The sequence below is a fragment of the Camelus ferus genome, chromosome 15, assembly GCF_009834535.1.
Source record: "Camelus ferus isolate YT-003-E chromosome 15, BCGSAC_Cfer_1.0, whole genome shotgun sequence".
NCBI classification, from domain to species: domain Eukaryota; kingdom Metazoa; phylum Chordata; class Mammalia; order Artiodactyla; family Camelidae; genus Camelus; species Camelus ferus.
This window is the reverse complement of record NC_045710.1, coordinates 9,981,136-10,008,419: the sequence shown is the minus strand read 5'-3', so window position 1 is coordinate 10,008,419 and position 27,284 is coordinate 9,981,136. Positions and strand designations below refer to the sequence as shown.

Sequence of the window (27,284 nt, the reverse complement as noted above, 5' to 3'; positions counted from 1 at the left end):
GAGCAGCTGTACTATAGGAAGGAATAAACCCATTTGTTTAAGTTTCTACTTAGTGTGTCTGGCATGGCCCTGTGTCTCCATTTGATAGCCTTTTTGAATTTCTCCTTGATCTAATTCCTATTTTTAGTATTCACAGAATTGGAGATGAATTATTTGCTGGAGCTGATGGTAATATTACAGATCAAAATTTTGAGTGAATGGCCAAGAATATTTATGATTGACTTTTCAATCATAAGATGGCTAAGGACATTTGAAAATGTTTAGTAGGATTTTAAGATACCAGAATAAAAATGTCTGGAGGAGATATGGCTTATTTAATTCTTTGTTATAGACAGATAAATTAAAGTCCACAGAAAAGAAAGTGAACAGTTTGCTCAGGGACACTTGGGAGCAGAGCCAGACAAAATCCAGGTCTCTGTGTAATCTGTCTTACAGAGTCCATATAAAAATGGACAGTTACATTAATCTTTTTTTTTTAACTTTTTTATTGATTTATAATCATTTTACAATGTTGTGTCAAATACATAAATCTTAATGATTGAAAGCAAGATAAATTAATCTAAAAAAATGGTTCTTAATTCTCAGACCCATAGTATTTTTTGTAGGAAATATTTTGTAATGCTTCCTTATTATCCTGATGTGCAAATCATAGACATATCTTATTTACAGAAATAATTTCCAAAAAAAAATTAGTATAATAACTGTAACATGTAGGATAAATATGTAAATGCTTGGTCATGACTGCACTAGGAAGCAAAGCCAGTGAGAAATACTGTGAACCAGATAGCTGACGATGCACACAGATTGAGGTATGTTGTCTTGTTGGGGTAAATCACCACAGATTACTGTCTGGGATGTGAACAACTCATGGAAGCATGTTTCTTCAGGACGTTTGAAAAGGTAGGCAGGAATTAGGACAAGGTGGTCGGGTGGGACTGCCCTGCACGTTGTGGGAAGTCTAGCCTAGCATTCCTGCTGTCCTCTCACTTAACGTCAGTAAGTTCCACTAATACTTGGGATGGACCGAAATGCCTCCTCAGGTTTCCAGAATGCCTCCTGGTGGACGGTTCTGCTCCCATTGAGAACTGTAATCATAGACCAATATCATGTATCTGGAAATGACCAGTTCATATCAGTCACGTTAGGCAAAGGCGTTATGACTTTGCTAAAAGGAGAAACTCACCTGGTAATTGATGAAGAAAGCTCTCAAGTGAGTAGATGAGGTGCATTTTTGTAGTTTGTACAGGCAAATGTGGGTTGTATGCCATGTATCTGAATGTCTTTTAAGACCAGTGCGTCATATGATTTACAGGAGTTTACAAACGCATGTAGTTTACTATTGTCTCTGGCCAATGAAGAAAAAGATCCTGTTTGGGCTAGTTTTGTCTGAGCAATTTGTGGGTTTTAGCTGAACTTTTAGAGACAGCTTTTTGAGAGTAAGGAGAAAAGGGTGAGTGTGTATGTTATATATACATTAAAAAACCCCCTGATTTCTAGGTAGGTCTGTCATTTGAGCAAGATTGAGAATTTTTAAATTTCTCTGTAAAAACTTCCCTGTAAAAAATTCTGGGCAGTGAGCCTCATGCATTTCAAAACATAAGTAATGAGTCCTCAATTTTCAGTGTTTAAATATTTTGTAACCCAAATTTCAATTCTTATTCAGGTTATTTATTTATTTATTTAAAAAACTTTATTTTTTGTGTGTACAACAGTATTTTGGCTTCTGTGTAACTACACCAAGGGCTTTGTTTCTGTCAGTCACCATACAGTTTGACCCCTTAACCCATTTAATTTTCCTGCCACCCGGTTTCCCCTCTGGTAGCCCCTACTCTGTTCTCTGTATCTATGTGTTTGGTTTTGTTTGCTTTGCTTTGCTTGTTTGTTTGTTTATTTTTTTATATTAAGCATTTGAGTGAAATCACATGGTATTTGTCTTTCTTTGTCTGACTTACCTGACTAAGCCTAATACCCTCAGGGTCTATCCATGTTGTTGCAAATGCCAAGATTTCATTTTTTTTTTATAGCTAAGTCAGTGTTCCATTGTGTATGTGTATGTATACACACACACATACATTTTCTTTATCCATTTATTCACCGATGGGCACTTAGGTTGTTTCCCTATCTTGGCTATTGTAATCATGTATCTTTTCAAATTAGTATTTTTATATTCTTTGGATAAATACCCAGAAGTCGAACAGCTGGATGATATGGTAGTTCTATTTTTAATTTTTTGAGAAATCTCCCACTTTCATGGTAGCTGCACCAATTTACATTCCCACAAATTGTGTTTGAGGGTTTCCTTTCCTTATCTCCACATCCTCACCAACATTTGTTATTTCTTGCCTTTTTGAAGGTACCCTTTATAATGAGAATGAGGTGATAGCTCATTGTGGTTTTGATTTGCATTTCCCTAATTATTAGTGATGTTGAACATTATTTCATGTGCCTGTTTGCCATCTGATGTCTTTGGAAAAATGTCTGTTCAGCTCCTCTGCCTATTTTTTTAATCAGATGTGTTTGTTTTGTTTAGTTACATGAGTTCTTTATACATTTTGGATATTACTCCCTTATCAGATGTATGATTAGCAAATATCTTCTCCAATATGGTAGCTTGTCTTTTTGATTTGCTAGTGGTTTCTTTTGCTGCACAGAAGCTTTTTAGTTTGTTATAGTCCCATTTGTTTATTTTTGATTTTGTTGCCCTTGTCTCCTGGAGGAGACAGATCCAGAAAGATGTTGCTAAGACTGATGTCAAAGAGCATACTGCCTGTGTTTTCTTCTAGGGGTCTTGTGGTTTCAGGTCTTACATCCAAGTCTTTAATCCATTTCGAGTTGAGTGTGGTATGAGATAGTGGTCTAGTTCTGTGCTTGTGCATGTGGCTGTCCAGTTTTCCCAGCACCGTTTATTGAAGAGACTGTCTTCTCTCCATTTTATGTTATTTGTTCCTTTATCAGAAATTAATTGTTCATGTATGTGTTGGTTTATCTCTAGACTTACAATTCTGGTTCATTGATCTCTATGTCTGTTTTTCTACCAATACCAACTTCAGTGTGTAAGTATTTTTCTAACTCAAATTTCAGTCATTCAGGTTTTTAAAAAATAGCACCAACGAGATAAATGGCCACACTGGAATGCAAAATAATCATTTTTTTTACACTTACCTATGTTCTTCTTTGCTTGTTTATTTTATCAATACTTGATTTTTTAGAAGAGTTTTAGGTTTATAGAAAAGTGGAGTAAGAAGTCCAGAGTTTCCACATACTCCCTTCACTTTTCCCCCTGCCCACCCATTAGTTATCCCTCTTACTAACATCTTGCATTTGAGTAGTACGTTTGTTACCACCGATAAACCAAGATGTCTTTTAGTGGGCGAGTGGATCAATAAACAATGGTGCATCCACACAGTGGAATATCACTCAGCTCTAAAAAAGAAATGAGCTGTCAAGCCATGAAAAGATGTGGCAGAAACTCAAATGCCTATTACTAAGTTTAAGAAGCCAATCTGAAAAGGCTACATATTGTATGACTCCAATTATGTGACTTGAAAAGACCAAATAACAAGAGACAGAAGATGAGTGATTGCCAGGGGCTGGTGGGGGTGGAATGACTGGGAGATGGAGAGTCTCCTAACACCGGTACTTGCAGCTCTGCCGACGAGTCTGCCTATTTTCAGTCTGGTCCATTTCCAGTCGTCGTCCAGTAAGTACTTCTTTGAGTGTTCTTTCCAAAGTGTAAGTCTATTTATGGCAGGCCTCAGTCGAAAACCCTTTGGTAATACTTGCGTTTCAGGATAAACTGCGAATTCCTTAGCTCAGCACGTGACATTCTTTTTGATCTGGCCTGTCCCTGCTGCTCTGGCCTTGTTTTTCATCACTTCTTTTTTTTTCATCTTTTTCATCACTGCTTTTCAGTTTATGGAACGAACTGTACTGTCACATCTCTGCCTTCCATGCTGTCCTCCTGCCCCTCTTCTTTCTTCACTTCCTAATACCCATCGATTCTTTAAAACCCATTTTAAGTGTTCTCCCCTCTGGGGGATTGTGTGACACTCTCGGGTCGGGCTCCATGCCCTCGTCTTTGACATCCCAGTCATCCTAACTCCATTTTGGTCATTAATTTACCAGACTGTGTTTCCCTACGAGATGGAGACATCTTTGAAGGAAGAGATCCCATCTTCCTCAGTTTTGTATTCCTAACACTTAGAATGGTATTCGGTTCATAGTCGGTCTTTAATATGTAATTGTTACTCTAGGGGTAAGGAGTAAGTAAGGGGGAGGTTAAGGCCACAGTAGATGATTTTTGCCATCAATCAGAATATGCCATTTCCTAGAAGGGAACTGTGATTAAATCACAGTGACTGATTTGTCAGAGCCCAACTAAATTTTTTGTCTTTAATTTTAGTTTCTTTATGCCGTACACCACAGGATGTAGCTTATTATCTGGATATTTATATTTTGGATAAATACATTGTAAGAAAAGGCTGAATCCAGATGATGCTACGGCAGAAAGGTCCTGTAGGAGACTTGGTTGGGTCTAGCTCATACTTCTTTTGTCAAATCTTATTGTATATTTGTTTGAAATAAACTATTTGGCTTTATTTTTGAAGAAAAAACATGTAATTTCATAAGCCTGATCAAGTGATAGGAGTGAAACTGCTGTCTACTGAGCATCTGTAGGAAAATCGTTCTTATTTTGGTCTAAGAGAAGTCTAAGTATTTGAATTGAGAGAGAAAGTGTCTGCCAGAGTTAGTCATTCAACAAGTATTTACTAAATGTCTTCTATGTGGGAGCTGTTGTGGAAGGATAGGTACTGAAAGGAATATGGAAGCAAAACATTCTTTTTGGGGCAGAGTGGTATAGTAAAAACAGGGTTAATTTGGCATTATCACTAGCTATGTTTTTTTTTCCCCTGATTGTTAATGTTTTGAGAATTTAATAGAAATATGTGTAAATCTGCTCTCTCAACTGCAGTGCTCTAACGAATTTAAGTTGATTGTCTTTTTCTTGTTTTTATTTTCAGTATTTCTTGCTGTTTATTTGATTCTTTTGTGACAGTGTGATGTATTTGATAAAGAACTCCAATGTCTTTGTACTAAATAAAAAATGTATGTTATTGGTAATGCGATTTTTATGTAAAATGATTACAAGAATTGGATTCTATACTGGAGGCTTTTACTTTAGAATATGTGGGAAAAATGCATTACTCAAACTTACTGTCTCCTTTCCATTTTAGGTTGACTGTGCGTTGTCGCTTATTCGGCTTGGAATGGAGCGGAATATCCCTGGTTTGCTGGCTCTCTGTGATAATTTGGTTACTCTGGAAGCATTGGTTTATGAAGCTGGGTGTGATTTAACCCTAACCCTGAAAGAACTCCAGCAGATGAAAGACATTGAAAAACTCAGATTGCTGATGAATAGTGTAGGTTTTATTTTAACTTTCTTTTTAGGCATTCCCTGTGTGCTCTGATTAATGTATGTCTGAAAGCCAAAGATGTGGTGTTCTTCAACCCAGAGAACTTAGTCAAGGTTTCTAGACTTAAAAAAAATATATCAAATATTATGAGTAAATAACTGAAGGCATCCAAAACCATTTGGCTATTTTTACACCTTCTTTGCCCTTCACTCATACGCGTCAGATGTAACTTTTTTTTTCCCCCTCCCTTCTAGCTAGGCATATTTCTAAACTAGCTTTCAGTCTAGTAATGGTGTTTCTAAACCTTCTGTTAAAATTCCCAACTACTTATATATATTCCAATATCTTAAAAAAAAAAAAAAAAGTACTGGAGTCCAGAGGGCTGGCTGGGTGGTTGTGTGAAGAAAGCATCTTGGCTCCAGTGTTGAGCACACACAGGAGCATTTGCCCTGCCATTGTTAGATTTTTGGAGGAGTCGCTTCTGGGGAGAAAGTACAGTCTTCAGAGTTAGGAACTGATTCCTACTAAGTCCGCTGAGTAGAGAGGGCCACCTCTGAGACAAGAACGTTGGGCCTTGGAGGTGCTGGCTGCCAAGTGATGCTCTTTTGAGCCTTTTGCTCTTGGGCGCCTGGTTTGAATGGGCTGGAGAAAGGGGTGCGGCTGGACCTGCTCTCGCTCGTTCTTTTCCCATTCTTTTTTCTCATTTCCTTTTTTTCTCATCCCTCTCAACATCTTTTTTTCCTCTTATCAACCACCCTTTTCTCTCTCCTTCTATCCCTACCTTCCTTTTCTCTTGCTAATTTCTTTTCATCAAGATCCACCCAATGAAAATTAAGTTGTTACATGCAAGACACCGCTTAAGAGATTCAAGCGTTTCTCCTGAGATAATTAAGAGAAGAGACTGTGGAGTTTCAAGGATAATAAGCAAGATGATGTGTGTCATTTGGAGTTTTTGAAGATGGACGTGCGGGGGTAGAACAAACAGAAGAGGAAAAGGACGGGAGAGAGTCTGGGATTTTATGGATGAGACTCTTTCCTCAAGTGGCTCCTTTCCAGAGTTTCTTTATGCTTGTTCTCTGCCCTTTTCTGTTTCACACTTCCTGTTGGCCTACGGTCTTTCTCTTTCCCTCTCTGATTCTTTTAACACAAGCACACGCGTACACCGTGGGATGGGGCCCCTCTGTGCTCCGGAAGACCTCATGACCGACTGGTAGTAGCAGCATCAGCGTGTCTGTCTTCCAGAGCTGGGCTCAGGCCGTGAGGCCCCAGAGTGACCGTGGCATGAAGAGGTGGGCCTCCGCGCCCTGCTGCTGGGGGCTCAGGCAGCCGCGGGCGGAGGCTGGTTCTCCTGCCGCCTCTGTCTTCTTGTGAGGGGGGAACCAGAGCATCTGTTTTAGAAAGCATTGGGCTTTTATTGTTTAACCTGAGTCTGATTATCTTTGAGTTCTATAACTTGCTGTCTGTTATTATCAGGTGTTTAACGTGTGTTTTGCTTTGGTTAATTACACTTGCAGTGTTCTGAGGACAAGTATGTGACAAGCGCCTACCAGTGGATGGTTCCCTTTCTGCATCGTTGTGAGAAGCAGTCTCCCGGCGCGGCTAATGCGCTCTTAAAAGAGTATTTAGTAACTTTAGCCAAAGCGGATTTGAAATTTCCCCTGAAGATATTTCAGCATTCCAAGCCTGATGTAAGTAGAAACTTTAACTTCTTAAAAATCTCTGTACTTTTTCCCCTACAAAATCAGGTTTTATTTCTCAATTTTTTAGTAATAGGCTTTGCAAGTAATTTCCCTTTAAACAGAAAAAGAAATAGTTGTCATTTTATTCTTTAAAAATGTTTCAGCAGTTGAGTCCAAAAATTTTTGGGAAATTCATAAGATTATGTTTATCTTATTGATTTACTCCAAAGTCTGTTCACTCTACTATATTATGGAAAAGGCAGTATCAGAAAGACTAATAGTTGTAAGGTATTGAGTTCTTACTAAGGGCAGGTGCTTTACAAGTATTAAATCATTTAATCCTTATAACAATCCTCTGAGGTAGATATTTTTATAACATTAATATTAATAGAAAAGGAAAATCGTGATATGGAGTGGCCAGGCAATTGGCCAGGGTCATAGTGAGGAGTGGAACTTGGGTTCAAATATAGATTTTCTAATTTCCTAGCTGTGCTCTTAACCATATGCTTTACCATAACCCCAATAGGAGAAGAAAAGGTTTTTGCCATTGAGGGCCTTCAAAATATTTATTAAAATCTTTAAGATCTCATAAGATCCTGTAATTACTCTTTTAAAAATATTTCTATTACTGATTTATTTATTTATTATTACTGTTTTTAACAGAGGTATTGGCAGTTGAACCCAGTACTTTGTGCATGCTAAGCACGTGCTCCATCACTGAGTTATGCCCACCGCACTCTTGTAATTATTCTTAATGATGCTTCTATGTGCTTAAGACTGATCTATCTATATTTCTATAGGGTTTAAATAGTTGTTCAGATTTGCTGGAGGTAAGTCATTTGTTATGTGCAGCCTACTTTTGCAATGTCCGTGACCTCTTAATTTAGCCACAAATCAATGCTGTTTCAAGGGATAGTGGCTCCCTTTTCATTGACTCAAGCAGGTGGTGTAATTACTCGAAGCACTGACTTTGTAGTGAGATTTAAAGTGTTAGGTTGGGGTTCGTGCAGGAGCCATTGAAGGCCCCTCCCAGTCCTAAATTCTAACTGAATGTACTTCTCGTACTGCCTTTGTTAGCAATCTGAAGTCCTCAAAGCTATACGGTTGTGGACCAGAATAATCAAGATAAGAAGGAAAACATTGCTTAGTTAACCTCACACATTCTTTGGTTTCTGAAAGGGTTGTCTGTTGGAAATCTCTCTGTTCGTTGGCTGTTTAGAGTTCTCCATCTTCTCATAAGCAGTTTCCACTTAGTATTCTGAGTTTAAACGTGGCATGGTTTACTGTGAACCGAGGGTGGGTTGCTTATGGCAACCTGTGTGAGAAGCAGGATGGATGGACTATGAATGTTTTATGAGGAAGAAGGAAATGACTTCAGATTCTTTCCAGTAATCTTGTTTGTGATTCTTCTTCCTTACAGAGTCTTGTAAGTCCTTTGTATGTAGTCAGCTTTTTGTTGTTTTTACTCGGCAATTTTGCATGTGCCTTTTGAATAAAACATACAGCCATTTGCCTTTGTTGAAATATGTCAACATCGGGGCAGAGAACAACCGTGTTGCTGGGCTCCTCTATTCCAGTCCCACCTATTTCTCTCCGTGTTATCTTTCCGCAGCACAGTTTTGATCATTTCATGATCTATGGAGAATCTCTGGTGGCCTACCATTGCCTGCAGGCCACCAGAGATTCTCCATAGATCATGACATGAAATGGTGGGCTCTCCAGAGTGGCTTGGAAGGTTCTCTGCCATCTGTTTCTAGTCTCTGTCTTCAGCCTCATTCCCCTCCATGAATGCACTAGTCCACTCCCACTAACTCCTCACCTCTTCGCCCTGTCAGGTTCTTTCATGCCTCTTTGTGTTCTTCTAGGCTATTTCATTTGTTTGGGATGGTCAGGCCCCTTTCCTCATTTAACAAATACCTACCCATCCTTCAAGATCCTGCTCTCCAGGAATTTTATGACGTGTTTTTAAAGTCTGGTAAGGGTAGTCATCCTCTGTAGTATTTTTTTCCCCAGTTTTTTTAAAGTTGTTTTTGTATATTTGTGTTTCTGTCTGAATTTTAGTATAGTGTTAAAGTCACTCTATTCAAGAATAGGGGAAATCATTCTGTTTGCTCATATCTTTCTCAGTGTCTTTCAGGAGTGTTTAAAATTTTTCCTCATAGAGGTTTTGCACATTTCTTGTTAATTTATTACAAAGCACTTGATTTTCTCTGTTTATATTACAAATTGAGTTTTCTTTACCCTCATTTCCTCTGTTTATTGTTTGTGTTCATGAAAGTTACTGATTTTGTATTCAGCTACTTCTCTGATTTTTTTTGTTGCTTGATTCTCCAGGGTTTTCCAGGTATTCTATCTTGACGTCTATTGTTCTTTTTCTTGTTGTCTAGAAGTACATAATTTTAAGACTTTGTTTAAAAAATTATGACTTTCTTACATTTTAGCTTGCTCTGCAATATGGGAGGTAATTTGCTGCCCGTGGTGGGGAAAACTTACTGTCTTCTTAGAAAGTCCTAGGTGGGCTCTCTTACATTAACTTGAGGTAGAGCAAATGTGATGGTTTAATAATGACTGCTGAGTTACAGGCACAGGAATGATGGAAATAAAGAGAAGTGTCTTACACTATATAAACTTAGACATCTTGTAGAGACTCTAATAAGACAACAATGAAAACGGTCTTAAATGTGAGCCTTATGATTCATGTACACAGTAGATTGTATTAAGAAAGGTATGCTGAGTGGCACCGGAAGCAGAGAAAAAGGTTCCTAAGGAGAACAGAGAGGAAACAGGATTCATGTACGAGAGTAGTATGACGATACTGCATCCTGTTGATTCTTATTTTGTAGGTTTTAGAGACTAAGGTTTTAAGACCAAGTGCCTGGAGAAGACATTCCAGGTAGGAGTAGAATAAGACAAGGAGACGTAATCAGACTAATAGCATATTTAGATAAAGGCAAGTAATTCAACTTGAGTGAACTAAAACTTTGAGTGGGAAGGTTCATAGGACCAGGAAAGTGGGTCGGCACCGGGCCACCCAGGAGCTTGAGTGGAAGGCGCAAAGATGACTCTTGATCTTTCAAGGTGAAGGTCTGCTGAAGGGTTTGCAACCCAGGGTTTTGAACATACCTGATCAAATGTGGGCTCTGGAACATTTAACTCTCAAGCGACACATTGATGTCTCAGGGAGGAAAAGACAGGAGGCAGGAAGATGGAGGAAAACATCAAGGACTCTGGCTTCATTTTCAGCTGGTTTCACAAGTTGTTCCTTGGCTGAAACTGGTTTCAGTTTTTTCATCTTCTCCAGATGCTCTCTCACCATGTATGAGTTGTTTACTACCCTACTTTTCTCAGTCTCTCGCCCTCCTCTGCACGTGAAGCTCTTCTCCAGGGTGATGAGAGCCTACGCTTAGCTTCAGCTCCAGAGCCAGTCACCCGCGATCCAGTGCTGGCTTGACCGTGACCAGCTCTGGGACTCGAGCCAGTTGTTTGTCGTCCCGGTGCCTTGATTGTCCCTTTATGTAAAATAAGTGATACCAGTGCTGACCTCACAGTGTTGTTTCGAGGGTTTATGAATTAATGCATGTAAAATGCTTAGAAATAGTACCTGGCACACAATAAGAAAATGGGAAAAGTTAGCTAGTTCCATTAATTTTTTACTAATATTTACTTTTATTGTGCCCTGTCTGTCCCTATTTCACCAGCTTGTCATTTTGCGACCTTGGATAACTAACTCTTTGTCAAGTGCTGTTGTTAAATTAATGATATATTTCTTTTTTTAATACCTTGAAGACATATATGTATATAACTCCTTTAACCCCACTATGTTAGAAAACCTTTCTTCCCTGGTAACCTTGAATGTTTATTTCCGTCCATTTTTTTCTTTTCATCCACCGATGTGATTTTTTTTTTTTTTTTTTTACTAAGAAACTGACTTTTCTTGGCAGCTTCTCTCCATCACTTTCCGATCTGTTTTGTGAGTTTCCACTAAAATGTTGTAGATCTTTATTATGGAAATTAAACGTATTTTGTTGTTGAAAAGGGCTTAAAGAAAATAGTTTCAAACTTCCATTTTAGGTTTTATGGTGATAATACAAGCATTCTACATGTATTAATTTATTTCATCCTCACAACAATTCTATTAGGAAGATGTTAATATCCCAGTTTTATAGATGAGAAAAACAAGGCTCAAATCTGTTACTTTTGTATCTCAGAAAATACTCTTAAGAATGGGAATCTGTGGCTTGCAAGGTGAAGGTGACCCAGCATAGCACCTTTCTGCATCAGAAATACGGAGTATGTTCTGTGATATCCATGTTATTACATCACAGTGTGACTTCTTTCAAATAAGATGTCAGTGCTGTTTAGTTAAATGACTAATGTATAATGCATACTGAAAAATAGCAGGTTTGAACATCTCTGAATATTAGTTAAGGAATTTTAAATATTTTTTGTGATTGAAACACATAAAATTTGGCTTTAGGGTTAGAAATGTTTTTTAATGACTTTCCTTTTTAATTCACTGTTTCTTCTATCTGCTTTATCTTGAATGGGTCATAAATTGAAGATTCTGTTTTCAACAGATGCAGAGCTTTTGGGCACAAATTATCTTTTCTAGCTATTCTGTAATTAAAATTCAATTTCATTTAGAATTATTAAAGACCCCAAAAGTCTGAAAGCTAAAGAAAAACCAAGATTTGTTTCTGCAGCTGATTAATTGCACCATTTAATATTCTATTGACAGTAGTACTGGGATATGGAAAAACTGACTGTAAATCCATTGACGTTTAGTACAGCATGCTTTATATTCTCTAGTTGCAGCAAAAAATCATTCCTGATCAGGACCAACTGATGGCAGTAGCACTAGATTGCATCTATAACTGTGAACGAAATGACCAACTCTCTCTTTGCTATGACATCTTAGAATGTCTGCCCCAAAGAGGATACGGGTAAGAACCCACAGTACATTGATTTTATGGTTGTGTCTTTTTACTCTAACAGTTAAAATGAAAATGTTGCTTCCCTGAATGTTCATTGTAGAGACTTTTGGGAATATAAAAAAAATAAAGAAGAGAATGAAATCATCTTGCAAACCTGTTGCCTAGGGGTGAACTTCTGTTTTTCTAACAGTATATGGGAAGTAACTGTAATTTTGTCAACCTTGATAATTAATTATCCATTAAAACACAAAAATGCCACTGCCACCACAAAAAAAAGTAGTTCCTTAAGTGGATAGTTAGTGATACCTCTTTGTGGGAAGTTGTGTTTCTAATTAAGCATTTTTTCACATTTGTGGACTAGTATATTTATTTCTTCTATGAATTGTTTTTGGCCCTTACCTAGAGTAAAACTTTTAAGTAGTAATGTATGAATATACATAACTTAGTTTTTTCTTTCCATTGTATTGAGATATAATTAACATATAACACTGTATAAGTTTAAGGTTTATAACAATGACTTGGCTTATATACATTGTGAAATGATTAGCACAATAAGTTTAGTTAAAAAGCATCATCACTTACAGATACAAAAAAAAACCCTTGTGTTTTTTCCTTCTGATAAGAACTTTTAGGATTTATTCTCCTAGCAGCTTTCAAATATAACATACAAAAGTGTTAACTATAGTCCTCATGTTGTACATTACATCCCAGTACTTATTTATCTTATAACTGGAAGTTTGTGCCTTCTGACCACCTTCATTCAGTTCCTCACCTCCCACTTCTGGTTACCACAAATCTGATCTCTCTTTCTGTGATTCTTTTTTTAAGATTCTGCATATAAGTGAAATCATAGAGTGTTTGTCTTTCTCTGTCTGACATATTTCACTTAGCATAAAGCCCTCAAGGTTCATCCATGTTATCATAAATGGTGAGACTTCCTTCTTATTTATGGCTGAATACTATTCCTGTGTCTGTCTGTGAGTGTGTCTGTGTGAGTTATCAACATTTTCTTTATCCACTTCATCCTTTGATGGACACTTAGATTGAGTCTGTGTCTTGGCTATTATAAATAGTGATGCAGTGAACATGGGGTGCAGATAGCTCTTTGACATAGTGATTTTGTTTTCTTCAGGTATGTCCCCAGAAGTAGAATTGCCGAATCATGTGGTGGTTCTATTTTTAATTTTTTGAGGAATGCATATACAAAATTTTTAACTGGGCTTATGTTTAAATAGAAATTTATGTAACATTCTTTTGGATCATTTAGTTATATGCAAATCAGATTTATATTTTCTCTTTTGAAGTCACACAACAATCATTCCTTTAATCTCTCTTCTAACATGTAGTACATATTATAAATTTGATATTTGGAGAAGTTAGTAAGAGTACATGAAAGAACACTGAATGAACATTTAGTGCACCTGTTTCTAAGCCTTTGTGACTTCTTCTGAGTCACTTAACTTCTCTGGTCATTCGTTTTCTCATTTACAAAATCAGGTATTTAGACAAGAAGTCCTCATGCTCTGTTTTCTCATTTTCTTTGCTCTTTATTTTTCTGCTGTCCCTGTCTTCTTTTCCCCGTCTCTCTCTTCCTTCCAAGGAAATTTTTATTTTTTTTGTGAAATGAATGCTAGAAGTCACTAATTTTGCAACCCAGTGTGAAATCATTTTTTTCATGTAGTCATTAGTGGTACAGAAATCAGGTGAAAAATTGATGGGAAAAGGATAAGGCTGAAATTTTCCCTAGTCAGCATAATATTGTTATATATTAAGTAAAAGGGAAACTTTTTTTTTCTAACTTAGTGAGTTTGGTATTTTAGGTAAAGAGCTACTACTAAAACTTAATTTTAATTCTTTTTTCTTAATCCTTTAGTCATAAAACAGAGGTAACCACAGCCCTGCATGACATGGTAGACCAGCTGGAACACATTCTCAGGTGAGAAAAATGACAATCTGTTGGTTCTATGCTGATTAAGGGGGTCTGCCCAAGAAATGTTACCTTAAATACGCCCAGTAGCCATTTCCAGTTTGACCTCATATTTGTTTGACTATCTTAGGGGGGAGTTTTCTTAATAATGAAGTAATACCAGCTTATTTTAGCAGAGTGCTGCAGCAATAAGGACATGGACTTTGAGGACCAGTAGACCTGTGTTCAAATCTAGGTGTTGTCACTTATTAGCTGAGCCTAGGATTTTCTTATCTATAATATCTAGCTCATGAGATTGTGGAATTAATATTAGATGAAGCATTTAAAGTGCCTTACACATAGTAGGTAAATAAGAAATATTAGTTCCTGCAGCAGTTATTACAATATCAGCAAACAATGTTTGTTATACCCTTAACTTTCCTTTTTTGGGTACAGGACACTTGACTGAATGTCTGGATTATATTGGTAACTCTATCAATATTCTTTACTGTGAAAATGAAACATTAAACTGTCCCTTTGGGAGACTGAAAACTTCTGATTTGCTGTTCAGACAGTCTGATATTGTTTACCAGTATTCTATTTTACATGTTTACGTAATGTACTTTTGTGTAATTTTTAAGCATTTGCATTAAAAATAAAATTTTAGTAATAATAAATTTTGTTCTTCCAATATATAATTACAGAAATTATAGGCAATGACATCACTTGATAGTGGTAATGTGTATAGTGAAGTATAAGATTTGGAATCTACTAATTAGGTGTCTCTCTCTTCCCCCAAGCCTCTCTGAAAAATAAGCATAGTTTGACCAAAGCTTAATGGATTAAGTCAATATAGATTCATTTCTTACAAATCTGCGTGGCTACCTTTGTTTCCCTAATAAAGTTAAAAAGAGCTTTGTCAAAGAGAGAGTATGATAAACATCATTTATTTCATAAACATTATTATTTCATAATAAACATCATTTATTTCACTGAATGCTCCTGGGTATAACCATGGGTGTTTTGATAGTCAAATTATGCTCTTAATACCTCAAGAAAGTGGTAACACCGTATAGGTTTCTGGATGATACTGAAATCTTTCACTGTTCAGCTTGATTTACTCACCTCTTAAAAGGAAAACTTTTTATTCCTGTTCTACCTCATAGCCATTAATAGTTGGTAAATGTTTCAGTTGTACATATTGTCAGGTGACATGACCCATGAAGCGTATCTTTGTGAAGAGTTACTGAATTCTGTCTGGCTTCTTTTTAAGCCCAGTGGTGGTTAGTTCATAAGTGTGAGACAAGGTATATATACAATGCTGATGATTATGGAATGGGATATCTCAAGAAGATTCATATGAGAACAAGAATCTTGTTTGTTTATGGAATGGGTGGATTCTTAAGGGAAATTGAGCCTTATGGTGTTTCTGTGGTTCTCCAACTGTAAAATTCTTTGCTTATTGCTCTTCTAGCAACCTTGCCTGTAATAAAATACTCACTAGGGTTGTTAAAGAGTTAAAGCTGGGTATTGCAATAATAGATTGGCTTGTTTTGCTGACTTGATGCTTTTATAGTACAGGAAAATTGTAAAAAAGATTTTGAAATAAGGATATACCAGGCTTTTTAAAAAATATATTGACTTTAAAAAATGTATTACCTTATATTGTAGTAAAAGTCAGTAGGGGTAATAAGATTTGATACATAACTATTAGGGTTTTTTTTTTTTTGCTGAGAATTAATATAATACATAAAATTGGGTCATTTCATGTGCTACTTTTTTTTTTAATACTTAACATCTAAGTGCTACTTATATGTTTAAAATTATTAGAGTTTTTTGTGTGGTAGCAAGACTTCTTTAAAAATTCTTCATTCACTTAACAGTGTGTCAGAGATTTTGGAGAAACATGGACTTGAGAAACCAATTTCATTTGTTAAAAATACTCAGTCTAGCTCAGAAGAGGCACGCAAGCTGATGGTTAGATTGACCAGGCACACCGGTCGGAAGTAAGTAATAAACAAAATTAATTGATAATTGTATATGACTAAAAATAAGTACTGCTCTTTTTTTTTTTTAACTTTGGGTTATAGTTGACCAACAATAAATTGCACATATGGAAAGTATAGAAGTATCTGGTAAGTTACGGTATGTGTGTATGCCCATGAAGCCATCACCTCATTCAGGATAATGAACATATCCATCACCCCTAAAAACTCTCTTTTACTCATTTATAATCCCGTCCCCCCTTCTGCTTCTCCTCACCACATGCCCAGCCGCTCCTCCGGCTGCCAGTGATTTATTTTCTGTACCCGTGTACTGCTTTGAATTTCCTAGAATTTTATGTAAATGGAGTCACACAAGTTTGTTTCGCTTCTTTCACTCCGCATGGTTATTTTGTGATTCATCCATGCTGTGTCATGGATCAAAAGTTTATTCCATTTGTTTGCCGACTACTATTCCATTGATGGGTTCGTTTCATTTTGTTTATTCACTTGTTGATGGACATTTGCTTTTGAGTTTTGGCTTTTACAAATATAGGTGCTATAAATAGTCATGTACATTTGAATCTTTGTTGAAAATCAATTTTCCATATAACGGAGGCCTATTTTGGGGTCCTATATCTATTTGTCTGTCTTTCCTTTAATAATCATACTGTATTAATTATAGTAGATTTATATAAGTCTTAAAACTCTCTCCTTGTCTCTCTTTTGACAGTTCACTATAGTTGGTGATTTGTATGCCTTATATTCCCTGAGAAATCATAAGTTTATCTAGGGAAAGTGTTACTGTCACCACGCATCTAATTTGGAACCTCACATATCAGTGGCCTTCTCTCAGTAATTATTAAATGAATAATTTAGAAAGTTTGACAGTGTAAGTCTTAAACTTCCTTTACAACTATAAATGAATGGTCAGTATTTCCCATCACATTGGCTCTCCTCTAGGACCTGCTCTCCAGCTGTTGCTGCTGCATTGCCTGCTGGCTCTCCATTGAATCCCTCAGATACTTCTGCAGTCCTTGAAGTTAATTTCTGCTTGTGACTTTCTACTTACTATGACTGTATCAGAGAATATGGCCTCTTTTTTCAAAGTAGCCAACTTGAAATGAATCTTAATTATTTCATATACACTACCATGGCTTGGCCTTCAGCACCTTTAGAATATTCTTATGCATATTCTAAATGGTGACAGATTTCATTGAATCTGTCACAAATCAGGTTTTACCACCTTGAGTGCAAGACTGTTTTTCCCAGGAAAATCCACCTCCATTCCAAAGCTGTAACTAATACTTCATGTTCGTATTCAAGTATTTCTCTGATAATTTGCAAACCTCTTGTATAGTGCCTCCAAGTTCTACTTTTGGTTCTTATTTACTGAATATATTCTGAAAAGGCCACTGGAAATAATGTCTTATAATTTATTTTAATTAGAACCTGTACTTACAGCTAACCATGTGTGAGAAAACATTAATACCATCTGTCCCAGTGTTGCTGGCTTCCAGAACAGCTGGGCTGGGAGAACTTGAATTTAGCTAGACAATGCCCAGGTCTAATTTTATGAAGCTGGTGCAAGATGAACACTCATTTCGTCAAACATTTTGCTGCTTACCTGCCTGCGATTCAAATTTGACAGAGCCCTTCAGGTCTTTGAAGCCCACCCAAGGAGTTCGCATGGTCTAACTAGTGGAGACATATCAGGGATTATCCTGGACGACTTGCAAATATGTCAGTTTGTTTTGTATGTTCGTATGCTGGGGGAAAAATGTGTTCTCTTAAGCTTTTTTTGCATATGGAACAGAAATAATTGCCCATCTTGCATAACAAATATAAAATGCTGTAAGCAAATGAAACATATGGTTATTAGAAATTTTAGGTGAAAAAATTCCTGAAGACTAGAGTTTTTACAGGAATGATCCCCCAATACATACTTTTTCCATAGCAATGCTGTTAAACACAGTCTATTTGCCCTTAATGCGTAAGAAAGAAAAAGATGTATGGAGAAGAGACATCCAGTTGGTATTTGACACACACAAAACAGAACAAAACCTACCCTTTTCAAACAATGAGATTCATGATTATGTAGAACTTCAAGACTAGAAAATAAACATGTGATGGTTCCAAACTTCACATATATATTCAAGAAAGATGAACTTTGGAGAGAGGTAGAGAGGATTACAGCATTTTCTCCCTCCTGCTAGACAATATTTAGTGATTATGTGTGTGACTACAGGAAAACAAACAAAATCTGTTTGTAACTTTCAGATTCATTCCTTCACTTTTATTGAATACTGTTTTATACCAGAAAAATATGAGGAGTGTCTTTTCATACATTCTAGTTTAAATTAATCCTCACAATATACAAAAAGGGAATCTAAAGTTAAAGGAAATTAAGAAATTTATTCAAATCCATACAGGTAATTGAGCTTGTTTTTATACTTAGGAAAAATCTTGCTTCAGTGCCTGTATTTTATCAAAGTTAATCTCATCCATTCTTTACCACTCTCTCAAATGGGCTCTAAGTGAGAAAACTGAAATTCAGGCTTATTAAATCCTCACAATCCCACAGCTGATACGTGACTGACTGTGACATTGTTGACAAAACCCTTTCCCCTGCTGCAGGAGACCCCGACCCATTAATTCTCTAACTCTGTAACTCTGGATACTGACATGAAATGGTATTTGATTGTGGGCCTCACTGCTTGATCCCTGATTGGTAAATTGCTTCTGACCTGAAAGAACTGTAAATGAGCTAGAAAACCTGATAGATGCTTTGTACTTGGGGTTTTCCTGTGTGTGGTCACTGCCATGTCCTTGAGGGGACCCTGAAAGCCATGCCTGTGAAATTGTTACAGAAGATACTGGCTTTTGTGGGGCATGGCGCTTCTTCCTAAGCCAGATAGGAACGGCAGCTACCCTGCAGGGCTCTCTGTTGTTGCCCCTGGACTGTCACCTGGGCGGAAGAGAACCCCTGCAGCACTCCGTCTGATGCTGGATGCCCTGTGGACCCCTGCAAGGGCTCCCACTGAGAGCAACTATCGAGGCTGCCCTGGGGGCGAGCTGCTGTGACTTCTGCCCTCACTCAGCCAGGTGTGGCATCTGGTTGCCTTCTGGGTCTGCATGTGTGGTTGAGGTTAAGAAGATGCCCTGATGGTGACTGCAGAGCGATGAAGATGGGATCTGAAGCGGATTATCCTGTCTCCAGGTGCTTTTTCTGCTGTGTCACAGCTGCTTTATCTAACCGTGCTTCATTTTACCTGAGAAACTCACAGCTTGTTTCCCTTTTGTTACTGTTGAATGCTATTCCATTGCGTCTAGGCAGCCTAGGACAGAGCAGCTCTGGAGCATCTCTGGCGTTGATGCGTCGCTGCCCAGCCTTTCCCTCCATCTTTAATCAAAGTGTTTTCCTGGAGATTCAAGTGAGATGCATTCCTATTGACCATTTGGGAGCCGTGTTGGCGTACAGAATGGTGGCACTGATTTTTTTGCTTTTGGCCAATTGAAGAGAGAAGTTTCATGAATTACTTTCTTTTTTCTTTTCTCTTTTGTTTTCCCCAGGCAGCCTCCTGTCGGTGAGTCTCACTGGAGAATGTTGCTGCAAGACATGTTAACTATGCAGCAGAATGTTTACACGTGTCTAGATGCTGACGCTTGCTATGAGGTAACTCTCCGTATGTAAATTATTTCCTTTTAATTTAGAAATTTTGGTCGTTACAGTTTGTTTATTGGACACAAAGATGATGACTGTAAGCTTCACTCTAAGTAACAGTACTGAGTTATCGAATAATAGCTGGTAATTGAGTAGTGCTTTACAGTTGGAGCGCTTTCATACCTAACTTCCTATCTTCTCTCTCTGTCCATTTCAACACCATCTATTTAGATTTATTTAGTGGGTTAATTCTCAGCTGGAAAACTCCAAATCGTACTTGACTCTTTCTAATCTGTCCTGTCTTCATCTCATAAATTACAGTATTGTCCACACTTGTCTCCCTACTTCCATATCTCTTTCTTTCTTAAGCTGACAGAGTATTCTTCTGAAACAGACCTTTTCGTGACACTTCCCCTTTTAAAATGCACTGCTTCTTCCATATCTACAGTCAGAAACTATCCATCCTTCTTAGCATGACGTTGAAAGCCACAGCAGATTGCAGCTACCCTGTGCATTCTCCACCCTGTGCTTCTGTGGTGCCAGGTCTGCCTTGAGTCCCTCCACTGACGATGCTGTTTCCTGTTTCTGTGACTTTGTGCACATTCCCTTTGCCTGGAATATGTTCCTCTTTTTTAATTTGAAAATTGCTGATAATTTTTAGGATTCAGCTCACTCATTATGCCCTCTAGGATGCCTTCATTTGTCCTTTTATATAACCTGTCTTTATTTTAGCCTTGCTTTCAAATGCAGTGACTTGTCTGTTTCTATGTGTGTTTCTTCCCCGTGGTCATGAGCTCCTAGGTAGGCATCACCATACCATGCGTATTAGAGTGTCTGGAACACAAAGGATACTTAAGAATGGTCAGTCTACTAGGAGTGTAACCCAGGGGGATTTAATCCTTACTTTGGAAGGTATGTGTGTTACCACCAAATCATTCATGGTTTGTGTGGAAAAAATGATTCAGCTAACCCATTTTTAATGAGATACGGTTTTAAAGAGGACTCCCATTTGATAAGCCAGATAAGCCAGACCAAAATTACATAGACGCTTTCTTGTGTTGCTCTGCTCTGACATTGCAAAGCACAACCCCTGATAAAATGAGAGTTATAAAATGGGTCTCTGTGAAACTGATTGGTATTTTAATTCAAGCTGATTTTAACAAAAGAGCACTAATACAGGCTTTTGAGAAATGAATGATTTTATATTTGAACTTCAAGTTTTTAAATGCTTGATGTGTGTAAAGTTTATTTTGATGATTACAATCTCAGACCACGTACAACTGCCAGTAACTTACCCTTTGAAAACCTGAAATTCAGTTACAGGAGAAAATAATCTATATGCACTGGGGTCCAAAATCTTACTGTCATCAGTATGCCTGAAATCGTGTTTTAAAGTAGGAATAGCATTATTTCCTGGTATTTCCTGATGCTGATTTAAAAATTGACACTAAGTATATTACACTTGAACTGGCTCCTGTGTAATCTGTCGTAACAACTCGATGTGCTGCATTGTTCGTGTTACATTTTAGCACCTTGGTACCAGGCTTTGATATTTTAATGACTTTGGCCTATTTGTCTCTCTCCTTTGAGAAAACGTTTGAAATCATATTAAAACAGTCTTGAAACAGTTCTAGAAGAAGATAATGTAGATTTGGCAAACTTAAACATTTTAAAATGTTTTAGTGCCATTTCAGTCATGCTGTATTGTCTTACTGACTTGTGGCTGCCGTATTAGGTTTTGCTGTCCTTGGAAAACAGTTTGAAATCTCATTGGCACAATTTTGATAAAGTTGAAGACTTCTGTGTAGCCTGTAGGGCAGAAATCTATATTGTTTATTTTAGCAAAATTTTAAAATATTGGAGTGACTGAATTATTTTGACTCTTTATGGCTTACTAAACCCAAAGAATAGAGAAAGTGTTATATCTAAGTCATTTTGGTCACTTGGAGGAAACTGTTTTCACCTGTCAGTCTAAGTGATTAAGGTTACTTATTGACAATTTGCTTTCTGTCACAATATGTATCTTATAGTGAATACTTTGTAGATATCAGTAATTTTATCCTTATCAGTCATTTTAGTAAAGGCCTGTCTAAAAATCCCTTCTCCAGAAGCCTAGAAACAAATGAAAATAAGGAGGTCCTAGGAAAGTTGGGTAGTTTTCTTAATTACAAGGAGACTTTTACTTCTCTGTGAAATCTTTTCATCTCTTGCTTTTGTTTCTATGCTAAGCTTATCTCACAGTGGCCTGATAGGAAAGAGCATCCTTGGGGAAGTTCTTGTACTAATTACATATTGACGTCATTAGTATGGGTTTAAAGGGATCTCTTTATGACTTTCTGGAGTAAGTAAGTAATCTCAGTTGTAGAATAAATTTTATGTTCTTTGATCTGTTAGTTGCTTTATAGAGTAATAGGACATTTGCATGAATACCTGTCATCAGTGGCTTTTGTTTTATTTAAATAGGTTTTAATTTGCTGGTTGGGAAAAAAAACTGTTATGGTATATTGTAATTTTAATGACTAAGTTTAACATTTGTAGCTTGGGTGTTTAGTTTGTGAGAACGACTTCATGTGCTTTAAGTAGTCATTATGTGTACCATATTCAAAGATTTTCTTTTAAAAAATTGAAATGTTATAAATAGGTTAATCAGAGTGGGCCCTGTTGAGTTTGGGACAGTATGTCTAATGGATCTCATTTTTAATGAGAATAAACTTTATTTTCTCAAGTATTCTTTGTAACTTGTTAAGGTATTATGTTTAGCATTGGTTTGTTCAGTTAAATTATTTCTTCTCCCTAAAAGATGAATTTTTTTTATTGAGTTTTTTTTTTATTCACAATATTATGCGACCTCTACCTATAGGATGGATGTATTTTAATTTATTTCACTTGGATATCAGAGCCTCCATTGTGCTGAGAACCGAATCCTCCCTCAGTAAGCACTAATTCCAGTTTCTCTTTCCCCAGATATTTACAGAAAGCCTTCTGTGTTCCAGTCGCCTTGAAAATATCCACCTGGCTGGGCAGATGATGCACGGCAGTGCTTGTTCAATAAACCCACCAGCTAGCGGAGCCCAAAAAGGAAAAACCCAGTGTAGGGTCAGTTATGAGAAAAGTATCGACTTGGTTTTGGCCGCCAGCAGAGAGTACTTCAATTCTTCTACCAGCCTCTCAGACAGCTGCATGGGTCTGGCCAGGTAGAGCAAGTCTGTATTCTTCCATGAGAGGGAGAGGGGAGTCAACACACAACCTCCACGGTTGGCTTTATTCTCTACTCTACAGAATACGCTGTCGCAAGTACAGATTGACTCTGCTGGGTGAGGGACAGTCACTTACTGCTTGACTATAGAAAGAAACCTTAATTACATCATGAATCTTCATTAACTTTCTTGTGACCCTTTTTGTCTAGCCTGCTTTCCCACAGTCACTCTAGCTGATTATCTGTAAGGTTGTACTTTTCTCCTATTGGAAGAGATTCATGTGATAGCCTGCAAATTCAGGTTCTGGAAAATTTCAGCACATTAAGCGACGTCTGTATCCTTTCCACGGCTTCCGCTCTGCGTAGGGACGGGAGTCCTGATTCATTACACGATGAAGCTCAAAAGTCCTCCAGGTGGAAATTTCTGGACCATGAATTCTGCTCCTCTCCTGGCCTGTGTACAGGAAATTTGGTGTTCCTCTTTTTACTGTTGATTCTTAGGAGCTTTTTTGCATAAGGGACGTTTGCCCTGTGGTTTAACTGTGTTGCCAAGTTTTTATTATATACGATCTATCTTATTTTTCCCCTCAAATGGACTGGTAGTTGTTTTAACTCTAGCAAAACTTAAGGTAACTTTTTTCCCCCAGTGATATCTTACCACAGAAAGAATCATGTTTTCTCAAACGATGTTATTGAACTTGACAAAGTTGTTTAAAATAGTTAGTACTTTTTTTCCTTCTCTCCCAAGGGATAGTATTTCTATTTCAGATGATGAAAATATCAAATAGAATAGCCTTAGAAACTGGGAGCTATATTTGACCTAAATCTTTTTGACAGGTGTTCCCAGAGATCATTTTTAAAACTATACTTACAGTATTTCCCTTTCATTCCATTCCTTTTTCTCCCACAGTGATTCACCTTAATTTAAAAAATGTCATATGTGTGTAACATGGAACCAAACGGTGACCGTTGAGCCCAGGTGTATTTAATTGTTCACAGTTTTATTGAATTAGAAAATACCCCATCCATTCTTACTGATTAAATTATTATTTGTTAAGTAGTTTTTTTTTAATTGAGGAAGCAATACACCCACAAGATAAAATGTTCAAAAATACAGAAGGATAGATGTTGACAATGTCTCTCTCCTCATTCTAGTTGCCCCTTTTCCCTTAGCTGTTTTTAAAATCATCCTTCCAGACTCTTATTAAATGTTACCCTCTTCTTTCTTAAATCACAGATAAATCCTTACTACTTGTACAACATCTTTTCTATATCTTGTTTTATTCACTTACAGTCTACGTTGAAGGTTTTTCCACATGAGTACATATAGGTTTGTTTTATTCTTTTTTGATGATTTGACTTTTATAGAATTTATTTAATTAGTTCCTGATTGAGTCTGTTTTCTTTCATTTTGAAAAGACGGTGGTAGTGAACATCCACAATTAAGTCTGGGCATATGAGAGCCTGTCTGTAGTATAAATTCCTAGAACTGGAATTTCTGGGTTCAAAGGCAAGGACAGTTAGAATTTTGGTAGATGCCACAAGTAGGTTATATACTGTTCATACTCGAACCAATAGTAGTATATGTTAGTGCCCATCTGATGTAAATTCTAAAATTTTGCAAGAGCAAGCTAGGCCTGTGTCTGTAACTCAGTCATGTAGGTGGGTGATGGGGCCTGGATATCCTCATCTGATGGTCCATGAGTAGCATTTGTTAGGTCTTCATGGCCTGATCCTGTGTTTTCTAGTCTCATGCCCCATTGTTACACTCTACATGCACCTGGCAGAAAAATAAGATTGTCGTAACTTAAAATATTTATTAAAGTACATTTTCTCTGAATTTAAAAAAATTTGCTTTAAATACTCTGTAGGTATCACAAATTCTTACATCATCAGATCACTTTCTCCTGTGTTTATCTCAGTAATGTGTCACCAACTGCTTTTTTAATCAGAAAAATCTTGCGCAGTTTCTTAGGTGATTCTTTTTCCCTCTGAGAGCACAATTGTGACCGAATGAAGGTATTTCTGTTTTCCTTAGAGAACTAACAGGACATTATCTGCATTCCATCTATTTTTTGTTTTATTATTTGTAAGATGATTATTATCTTTGGAGTCAACAGTAAAGAGAGCATGAAACAGAGTTTCCGTACCTTGCTTTGTGCTGCGATACCATTGCGTACTCTCACTGTAACCCTGAGCAAATCACTTCACCTCTCTGAGCTTCAGGTTTTTTCTTTTTTGGCTTCCTGAAAAAGCCGATGGTGGTATTTGCCTGTCTCAGGCTTGCTGTGAGGATTAAACAAGATATCAGAAAGCCTCTAGCATATTACCTGCAATGTAGTAGGTTTTTGAGAAATATGTGTTGGATCTCATGTTATTGAATATGGAAAGGCAACTTAGCTAAACATATTTTTAAAAAAGGCAAAGTAACGTATTTTTTCTCCAGGTGCTGCTTACAGCTGATAACAGACAGGCCCGCTGCTGTTGAAGAAGAGCTCGATCTTATCCAAGCCCTGGGATGTCTTGAAGAATTTGGTGTGAAGATTCTCCCTTTGCAAGGTGAGTTTTCTACTTAAGGTGTCACATGCCCTAACTTATTTTGCATCCGTTTACTATTGTTCCTTTTTAGGTTTTTAAACCAAAGAGTACTTTTGGTCATATAATCCATTAGCAACGGGTCCCATCCTCTGTCCCATTTCCCAATATTGGTAACAGCAGTGAGGCTGTTGGATAAAAATAAAAGTAGAAATAGGGGATTACGGATGAACATTTCAGGTTTACATCAGTTTTGAATTGCAATTTATTTGTTTCAGTTGCATAGATATAGAAGTAGCTGTAACTGATAATGTTTATTTCTTTTTATGCTTAACTGTGTAATATTCCTTAATTTAATCTATATATATATATTTTTAACAAGAGGGAATGACAGGAAGTTGTTGTTGAGAGTTAAATTGCTAGCAGTATCTTAACATTGCTCATGTCCTTTTACCTAAAGGTAGAAGTTAGGCTAGTTCCACCCCAAACAAGCGTGCCATGTTACCCGGTCACTTGTCCTTTTGTACTTTGTGCGGAGAGGGCCCTGTGCATCTCCTGGTGTCCAGATCCTTGCCTGATAAGTGGGTGGAAGGTTTTCTGTTGCTTCAAACCCTTGACCTCAGTGCCTCAAATGAAGTAGGCAGCTAGGTTATCAGAGGCATGCCTGGCTGGTTCCCATGCAATCTCTTATGTTTAGTCTTAACTCTGGACATATTTGGAATTGAGGGTGGGGGAAGTATAGCTGAGTTCCTTCCATCTCTCTGGTTTTTAATAAATTTTTACCAGAATTGCCTCTCTCTCTCTCTCTTTTTTTTAAAAACTTCTAGTTCCTTTGGACAATGGCAGCCTGATACAGGTTCCTTGGTGTCTTTGTCTTCGGTGGTGCTTTGAATCAAATGGATCTTAGGGAAGATGAGCCAGTAGAGACAGTCTCATGTTTTCATGTGGATTTCCATTGCAGTTTTACTAAAAATTAAACTTCTGTTTGTCACGCAAGTTTATTAGACTTGTAATAGGTAGTATTACTATTACCTTGAATATCACTTTTTGAAAATAATTTGTATGCGATTATAAATACCCTGCAGCATCTTAAACAAGTACATTCAAGGTGATTGGTAAATCACCAGTAAATTTTATTCAGTTGCACTGTGCATGTAATTTTTGAGCTAAAAGCTTCTTAAAACTGTGAGGACTCATTAGAGTTACTGATTTATTCTCAGATACCTTAAATCATTAACTATGTCCCCTGAGACACATATTTTTAATTGAAGTTTTCAGCCCTGAGAGAGTCCAGAGAACTATGAAACTTTTGTCTGTCTTATATCACTTTTTAGGTCCAGCCATTATAGCTTCAAGTCTTATTTTAGCTAGTTATTTATCCAAGCAGATTGAGATAGTACAAAACATAGTTTCCCAAATGCTATTGAATTTTAAAAATTACATTGTGCTCTGATTATTCTGTGGTGCTCAATTAGCAGTATTTGCAGATCAGCGGATGGGTTTCAGTATCTGCAGCCGGTCTTGAGAAAGATTTTACTTTCATGTCTTGACAGCTTTTCAGCTTGATATATTGATTTGGAGTTTTCCTGTTAGAATGTCTGTCAGAAAACCTTGTGGATGTGGGGGCGGAATATTCCTTTTGTATACTGTTGGTTGTGTTTATGCCAGATATAATTCAGGTTTATGCTACTTTTGTATCCATCAGTAATACCAGCCAAAAAAGTAACTTGGTATTCAAAGATTTATGGTCCAGGTATTTTTGTTGCAGTCAGCGTACAATAGTTCATTTTGTCACTTTGCTTTTTTTTTTTTTTTTTTTTTTTTTTGAAGCCTTCTTTGCCCACACTCCAGGAATTGCTGTTTCTCATCAGGTGAAGGCTAGTGGTACCGGATATGTTATCGTTCATGAGTTAAATGAAAACAGGATCAGAAATATCATATAAAAATGGCTCCATGTGTAGGAGTCTCCTGTGA

At 37.1% G+C, this 27,284-nt stretch overlaps 1 protein-coding gene across 2 annotated transcripts in view; it reads left to right on the top strand.

The window, feature by feature from the left end:
• The window catches only part of NBAS (NBAS subunit of NRZ tethering complex), a 277,261-nt gene that overhangs the window by 107,406 nt on the left and 142,571 nt on the right, over positions 1–27,284 (top strand). For both annotated transcript variants that reach the window (XM_032497057.1, XM_032497056.1), the window contains exons 24-31: positions 5,235–5,420; positions 6,929–7,102; positions 11,903–12,036; positions 13,901–13,963; positions 15,817–15,939; positions 19,489–19,591; positions 22,544–22,773; positions 25,222–25,334. In XM_032497057.1, the coding sequence (XP_032352948.1) occupies positions 5,235–5,420; positions 6,929–7,102; positions 11,903–12,036; positions 13,901–13,963; positions 15,817–15,939; positions 19,489–19,591; positions 22,544–22,773; positions 25,222–25,334 (1,126 nt within the window). The remainder of the gene's footprint in view (positions 1–5,234; positions 5,421–6,928; positions 7,103–11,902; positions 12,037–13,900; positions 13,964–15,816; positions 15,940–19,488; positions 19,592–22,543; positions 22,774–25,221; positions 25,335–27,284) is intronic.